General features: G+C 46.8%; 1 protein-coding gene across 3 annotated transcripts in view; it reads right to left on the reverse strand.

The window, feature by feature from the left end:
* Window positions 1-1,082: 1,082 nt before the first annotated feature.
* The window catches only part of arhgap46a (Rho GTPase activating protein 46a), a 68,991-nt gene continuing 61,746 nt past the window's right edge, over window positions 1,083-8,327 (reverse strand). For all 3 annotated transcript variants that reach the window (XM_063215540.1, XM_063215539.1, XM_063215541.1), the window contains 5 exons: window positions 6,711-6,784; window positions 5,484-5,683; window positions 3,731-3,822; window positions 2,916-3,085; window positions 1,083-1,416 (listed from right to left, as the gene is read on the reverse strand). In XM_063215540.1, the coding sequence (XP_063071610.1) occupies window positions 1,222-1,416; window positions 2,916-3,085; window positions 3,731-3,822; window positions 5,484-5,683; window positions 6,711-6,784 (731 nt within the window). In that variant the 3' untranslated portion in view covers window positions 1,083-1,221. The remainder of the gene's footprint in view (window positions 1,417-2,915; window positions 3,086-3,730; window positions 3,823-5,483; window positions 5,684-6,710; window positions 6,785-8,327) is intronic.

Below are 8,327 nucleotides of genomic sequence, written 5' to 3' on the forward strand. Positions count from 1 at the left end.
CAATACCAGTCATCTACATTCTTTGTGTGTTCACTCATTAATAATGCAAGCACTCCATTCTCCAAAAATACAGGACTGTGTTGTACAATAATTTCAACTCTCACTCGGAAACACTATCACAAATCAATATTGTATTCATTTATGCACATCGTTTCTCCACTCATCCACACATTAATGCAATTAGATTCAACAGTTTGGCTTGTCCAGAAGATTTTAAATGAAGGCTGAAATCAGTTGAAGTTTGCTACAAGTTACCAGAACAAATAGGAGCAAATAGAAGCATCACGCGTCCAATGATGAAAGTGAAGTACAGCCATGAAAGGCCGTAAGATTTCTGCAGTATCCACTCAAAGATTCACACATCCAGTAGTATGTTACAAAGTCTTGGTTTCCAGTATTTGATAAGATCTCTACAGCACCAGGCTTGTTTTGTTTTATTTTACGCTAGTTATTCTATAAAGTTGCTGTTTTGTTGCTGACTTACAAAAAACCTGCTCTATATGACAGAACACGAGTAGCAATGACAACCAACAACTGAATGAACAAACGGTGGGAACGAAGCTGCACTCAATGGCTGATAACAAATACAATCCTATTTAAAGACTTCATAACAAAAATGAATCGTTTTCTTTTTCTCCTCATGAAATCATCACATATAGACACATAGAAAAAAAAAGCCACCAGTCATATTTGTGTTGCTAAGTGTGACCTTGTATTCTTTGAAATAAATTACTCTGCATCAGTACTATAATCTGTTAGACTCTGACTCTTCTGCACTGTCCAGATTGACTTACACACAGTCAAGAAGGAAGACAATGGACATCTGTGTGTTCCCCATGCAGTTATAAAAATATATATATGTGTATATTTACATACTGACCCCCCAGTATCTGGTATTGGGGATCTTATGGTGACAGTGAGTTTGGGGGGTGGGAAGGGGGTCGCGGCACTGTCTTGCAGGGGCGAGAGGGTGAGAACATCGCTGATGTTGGCTTTCTGATATACAGCTATTAATGTGTGTGTGTTTGTAGGGGGGTGGGGTTGGTTTGTATGTGTGTGTGTGTGTGTATGTGTGTGAGAGAGAGAGGGATATAGAGAGAGAGACTGAAAGAGGGAGAGAGAGAGAGCGGGAGAGAATCAGTGTCTGTGTGTGTGTGTGTGTGTGTGTGTGTGTGTGTGTGTGTGTGTGTGTGTTTGTGAGAGAGTGTGTGCGTCTGCGATCTAGACTATGCCCTCGATAAAGGAGGTGTCGAGGTGCACGATGAGCATGCGCAGGAAGGACATCTCCTTGCGCGTGTTCTCGAAGATGATGCGCGGGTCGTCCGACTGGCAGCGCAGGCAGTTGGGCGCCATCACCATGGCCAGGTTGTTCACGTCCATCTTGGTCACCGACACGTTGGCCGGCTGAGCAAACACCTGTGGCAGGATAGGACGATTTGTTAGTCTGGTGAAGTCAAATCAAGTCAATGTTCAGTATTTATGTAGCCCATGGCATTGCAGGCAGAAGGTAATTATAATTTTGACGCAACAATTTGTGTTGCTTCAAATGGGAATGAAACACAACATTGTGACATGTTTTTGTTTGTGTTGTGCAAACACCTGTGGCAGGATAGGTAGGAGGGTAGATACATGGCTTGTTAGCCTGGTGAAGTCAAATCAGGTCAATGTACAGTATTTATGTAGCCCAGTGGTTCTCAACCTTTTTTGAGAAAATGCCCCCTTGGCCTCATTACAAGCCTCCCAACACCCCGATGACATCCTCATAGGACTGACAACGCCCCCCTGAGTACTAAAAAATTAAATGGACTAATGCCCCCTAATGGCAACTAAGCACTGCCCCCTCTCAGCTGTATCCTTCTCAACACCCCCGTTGAGAAACACTAATGTAGCCCATTTAAAAACAAACTGCATTGCAGGCATAAGTTAATTACAATTCTGACGCAACAATTTGTGTTTCTTCAGATGGGAATGACACATGACATTGTGTCGTGTGTCGTGTGTCGTGTGTGTGTGTGTGTGTGTGTGTGTGTGTGTGTGTGTGTGTGTGTGTGTGTGTGTGTGTGTGTGTGTGTGTGTGGTGATTATGGCTTTATGGGTTCATTGTTGAGGGTGAAATGGTGGTATATTTAGCATTTTGTGAATGAACTGCATGTGAACTTGTGGCCATATATGCATCATAAAGAATGTCAATTATTTCATTAACTTATGTGCATTCTGTGTGTGCTAGTAATTCATGATTGTATGTGTATGAGAGAGAGAGACGGAGGAAGGCCTGGAAAATTCTGGAGATTTGCTTGAGATGTGCTTCTGTTTTACGTAATCAAGGGGGAACAGGTTAAAGGGCAGCAGAAAGGGAGGGAGGAAAGGACAGACAGAGAGAGAGAGAGAGAGAGAGAGAGAGAGAGAGAGAGAGAGAGAGAGAGAGAGAGAGAGAGAGAGAGACTATGTGTGTGTGTGTGTGTGTGTGTGTGTGTGTGTGTGTGTGTGTGTGTGCGCGCGCACTCTATGTGTGTGCATTTGTGTGTACATGTGTACATGTGTGCCTGTGTGTAGTATATGTGTGCTTGTGTGTAGTAGGTGTGTGTGTGTGTGTGTGTGTGTGTGTGTGTGTGTGTGTGTGTGTGTGCATTTGTGTGTACTCGTGTGCTTGTGTGTAGTATATGTGTGCTTGTGTGCAGTATATGTGTGCTTGTGTGTAGTATGTGTGCTTGTGTGTAGTGTGCGTGTGTGTGTGTGTGTGTGTGTGCGCGTGCACTATGTGTGTGCATTTGTGTGTACATGTGTGCCTGTGTGTAGAATATGTGTGCTTGTGTGTAGTGTGTGTCTGTAGTGTGTGTGTGTGTGTGTGTGTGTGTGTGTGTGTGTGTGTGTGTGTGTGCGTGCGTGTGCGTGTGTATATACAGTGCTACTCTGACCTGCAGGAAGTGTATGAAGTAGCAGAGCACCAGTCTGTTGAGGTCGGGCAGGGAGTGCACCACACTGATGGCAGCCACGGGGTCGTCACAGTGGCTCACACACTGCGCATAGAAGGCCATGGGGATCAGAGGCTCCTCCAGCTCCCGATACCACAGCTTCATCAGGGAGGCTGACGGACACGCACACACGCGCACACACACGCGCACACACACGCGCACACACACACGCACACACACACAGACACACACTAATACGCACACACACACACACACACACGCACGCACACACACGCACGCACACACACACAAGGAAAGACAAGTTTAGTTATATAGTGCATTTCATTTCATTCAAATAGGCAGTTCAATGGCCTTTTACAAATAAAAGCCTAACAAACACAGTACATAGATAAAAAAGGGATTAAAGCAGAGAAAAAAAGGATACTCACACATACAGACATATAAACACACACACACACACACACACGCACACATAAGGAGGACACATACACATTTCTTACATGGCATTCCATAATACATGTACATTAGGAACCCTGTCAAGACCATGTTTTACATGTATCTACAGTATTTTCCTACCATGACATGAGCATGAAAGAAGTAGCATGAATGAATTGATGTGTGGCAAAGAAAGATGGAACTTTGTATGTGTGTGTGTGTGTGTGTTTTTAAGTTATCTTGTTTCTTTGGCTGCGGCAGCATGATCAACAGACACGTTCACTCGCATTCACATGGACACGTGTCCAGTCCACCTCAAACACCCCCCACGTTATACACACCACTATGCAAACACAACTCACCAGGGACATTGGGATCCGAGAGGTTCTCTGGAATTCTCCACTGGTCCACTTGCAGCTTGAGTGCGTTCACCTCATCGATGTCCCCGGGCACCCTGCGTGACAAAAAAAAAAACAGGCACGAGGCACTGCGTTAAGTCAGATGCAATACCCTTTAGCTGACACAAGAGGGCGCCTAAGCACCACCCCCTGCGCTGCCGCAGTAACTCTGCGTCCCGATGCGGACTTTCTTTCTCTTTCTCCCTCTCCCTCTCTCTCTCTGTGTGTGTCCCTCTCCTCCGCCGGTGCGAGGAGGACTCTCTGTACTGTTGTGGCCCTTTCAAAGTACATTACACTCTAGAGAGAGAGAGAGAGAGAGAGAGAGAGAGAGAGAGAGAGAGACGGTGGAAACTGGAGAGGAGACTCACTCGTGTGTCTGGAAAAATAACTCTCAACAAAAGAAGTGAATTAGAGCCCCTTGTCAGGGTGCATTTCACTGATAGCGGGCCTGACAAATGACCCCCCGTGCACCCGGTCAGCCCAGCGCGAGAGACCCAGACATGCCCAGACACGACCTGTACCCCACGCTGTTTTCAGAAAAACTAAAGTGCAGAGTCAGTGAGGAAGAGGTTCTCGTTTGCAGGGCCGCTGACAGCTTTGACTGGGCCCCAGGACAATGTCATATAAAATGGCCCCCAAGCTCAATACATACAATATAATGGCAACCCAAATCTGGGCCCTCCCTCTCCATGGGCCCGGTACAACTGACCTGTTTTCCCCTCCTATCGACTTCTCTGCCCAGCTCTACAAAAAGGCCAGAGACGTACGAGTACAGAGGATCCTCACTATATGCCTCCGTGTGCGTTTGCCTGCTCTGTAAATTCCCATCATCATCTAATGCAGTAGCCAGACATACCACAGTGAGTCTATTACTATGCAGTACGTATGGTGCACCTTTAAAACAAACAAAAAATACTCTTACCCCCTCGAAGTGGAATCAATTTAATAAACTTGGCATTTCACTCACAGCACACTTACTTCTTCCATCGGGTCTGTAGGCAATCTGTAGCCTGACTTGTGGAGCAGCACATTGTAATCATTTCGGTTACCTGGCCGGCGTGCACCACAATTTCCACTAAAGGGGCATCTGAAGTACAAATTTTTCTCATTGTGCTAAGACAGACTGTGTGTGTGCGTGTGTGCGTGTGTGTGTGTGTGTGTGTGTGTGTGTGTGTGTGCGCGTGCGTGTGAGGGCATGAGATGAGCGAATTCATTGCATGTCATTTTTGTGTTTGTATGTGTGTGAGAATGTGTGTATGTGCGTATGTCTACGTCTATGTGTGTGTGTGTCTCTCTACATGTATGTGTGTGTGTGTGTGTCTACGTGTGTGTGTGTGTGTGTGTGTGTGTGTTTGTCTACATGTATGTGTGTGTGTGTCTACATGTATGTGTGTGTGTGTGTATGTGTGTGTGTGTCTACGTGTGTGTGTGTGTGTGTGTGTGTGTGTGTGTGTGTGTGTGTGTGTGTGTGTGTGTGTGTGTGTGTGTGTGTGTGTGTGTCTACATGTATGTGTGTGTGTATCTACGTGTACATGTATGTGTATGTCTATGTGTACATGTATGTGTGTGTGTGTCTTCGTGTACATGTATGTCTACGTATACATGTATGTGTGTGTGTGTGTGTCTACGTGTACATGTATGCGTGTGTGTGTGTGTGTCTTCGTGTACATGTATGTGCGTGCGTGCTGCATGCATGATGAGCACCACCTGATCTCACCTGAAGATGCCCTCTGTCTGAGCTCCTCCGAGGGCCAGCACGTACTGGGAGAGCTGCACCTGCACCCAGGGCAGCTTGCGGTCGGGGAACAGCTCACTCTGACGCTCCATCACCTCCTCCAGGGAGCTGCCGAACAGCGACGGGGTGATGATCGCCCTCCGACTGTGATCCACCTCCTCCAGCGTGGGCTTACGCAGACCCTATGGAGAGGGGATGGGGATGGAGAGATGGGGAGAGAGAGAGAGAGAGAGAGAGAGAGAGAGAGAGAGAGAGAGAGAGAGAGAGAGAGAGAGAGAGAGAGATTGATATTTAAAATCCCTTTATTGAGCCAACCATGGTCCACATATCCACTAAAAAATATTTTCATTTAGTCTCATTTCTTGGCCACGTCAAGGGAAGTATGGCCAGGCCCAGTCCATCTATTCTCTGCCTTCTTCTCTGCCCCAGTATGGCCCTTTTTAGCATAAATACATTGTGGTTTTACTCAACTCTACTCATATGTTTCACTTGGTCTCCGGCTGTCAAGATGTTTGTTTATGTTTTCCAAAATCACGAAACCGATACGGTGACTAATCAACTCAACCACAGACTATGAGTGACACACCGTGAGTTACGGCGTGGGACACGTCACGCATCCAAGACATATGGCGTGCCATAAATCCACCCGGACATGCTGCTCATAGCTCAGTTTCATACTCGCAGCAGCTGTCCTTCTCAACAGTCAGAGCGAGGGAGTGGAGGGGAGTCTCCACAGTCACATACCCCCCCCACCCTCTTCTCTTCTCCTCCACTCCCCCTCCCTCATTCCAGCTCATCCCTCTTGCAGGTGTGATGCTTCATAACAAGGCTAACCCTACTCATCCACGCAAAACCCCTTGCATTAACATCTTCACGCCTGTATACTGTGTGTATACGCTGCTGCATCCTCTGTACTTCCCAACACCGTATATACATGACTGTACTATTATATTGCTTGTTTTACTTGTATATTGCTGCATTTCTCCACACTAAAATCGTTATGTCAACTTTAGTAAGTTGCTTTGGATAACAGGAGAAAGGTTTTGCAAACTTGTGAAGATTTCATTCATTCATTCATTTCATTCAGAAGAAGCGTCCGTTAAATAATGCAATGTAATGAAATGCAATGTAATGTAATGTAATGTAATGCAATGTAATGTAATGCAATGTAATGTAATGCAATGTATCGTGATGTTATGCGTCACTCACCTTTTTGCCCCCAGTGACGGCCACCTTCTGCAGCTTGCGATGGCAGTACTTGGCATAAGTGCTGATGGGAAGACCTGCATAGAAGACAAAAAAGGAGAAAAAAAGAGAGAGGTTACAAGTGTGCCTGAGAGAGAGAGAGAGAGAGAGAGAGAGAGAGAGAGAGAGAGAGAGAGAGAGAGAGAGAGAGACAGAGAGAGAGACAGACAGACAGAGAGAGAGGGGTTTTACAAGTGTGTCAGAGTGAGAGGGAGAGGGTGAGTCACAAACAAAACGTGAGGGGTAGGGAGAAGAGAGGGAGGGAGAGAAGGAGGGAGGGAGAGAAGGAGGGAGAGAAGGAGGGAGGGAGGGAGAGAGGGAGAGACACCAGACACATTCCCCAAGGCGGTGTAAGAACAACATGGGTCTGTGCAGTGTCATCCCAGTGACAGTTGTGTGTGGTCTCAAGGCCAGCAAACCTGTTTCTCTTTTTCGGTGGAAGACAAAAGGAACAGAGAGAGAAAGAGAGAGAAAGAGAGAGAATGAAGGAAATGGAGAGTAGAGAGAAAAAATGTAAACCAACGTAAGATCTCTCCCACTCGGTCCCTCCCTCGTCAACACTCCCCTCTAATTTGGCCAGTTTCGAGAGTTGCATAATTGGCACCGTCGTTACAGAGGAGGAGGAGACGGCACCTTGTGTTTTGGTTTTTCTCCTCGTTTTTTCTTATTCTTCTATCGAGCCAGTCGGGCCACTTTCGAGGAAGCCTCTGACAGCCAGTGGAGTGATTTACTCCAGCGCGTGGTTGAGAGTGGAGTGTAGTGGCCAGGCTTTCAGAGGAAGGGCCAGCCCCCACAACACTGGGTGCGTTCCAATATGTGACCTTGCGTCCTCCACTTGTGCTTGTGGCCTCGTACCAGGAAGTAATAAGTCTTCATGACATCACTGACAACACCATTATATTTCCAATATCTCGCAAAAGTTCAATTGTAAAGTCATTTTCTCATTTGCAAACTGGATGGTGAATGAAGAAAAGTCCCCCAAAAATAGTTTTGGCTAGGCTGACAGCGGGGAAACTGATTTTTTTTCTACACGGAGGAGGGGCATCAGCAAAACGTGAGGACACAAGCACAAGTGGAGGACGCAAGGTCGCATATTGGAATGTACTCTCCGATTCACTACGCTTCCCTTCACTTCCTGCCCGCCGTGACTCATCTGCTGCCTGCCATACAAGCGATATCATAAGGGGGCAGCGGAGGGCTACCGACCCCGCACACTAGGTGACACACCAGCCAGCCAGCCAACTTCGGGTTTCAGAGCGTGTGTGTGTGTGTGTGTGTGTGTGTGCGCGCGTGTATATATACATGCATGGGGGGTGGGGGAAGGGGGCACTAATGTCTTCATAAAAGCCCCACTTGCATGTAAGATGAGTGCATGTGTCATCTAAGAGTGTGTGTGTGTGTGTGTGTGTGTGTGTGTGTGTGTGTGTGTGTGTGTGTGTGTGTGTGTGTGTGTGTGTGTGTGTGTGTGTGTGTGTGTGTGTGTGTGCCTCAGGGCGGTGGGGTCTTCAACCTGAACCCCCAGTTCCTCTGATTCAGAGGCTCACTTTAGAGTGTGACTCACTGCTCATATAAACATCAGCC

This window comes from Engraulis encrasicolus, chromosome 14, assembly GCF_034702125.1.
Source record: "Engraulis encrasicolus isolate BLACKSEA-1 chromosome 14, IST_EnEncr_1.0, whole genome shotgun sequence".
Lineage (NCBI taxonomy): Eukaryota > Metazoa > Chordata > Actinopteri > Clupeiformes > Engraulidae > Engraulis > Engraulis encrasicolus.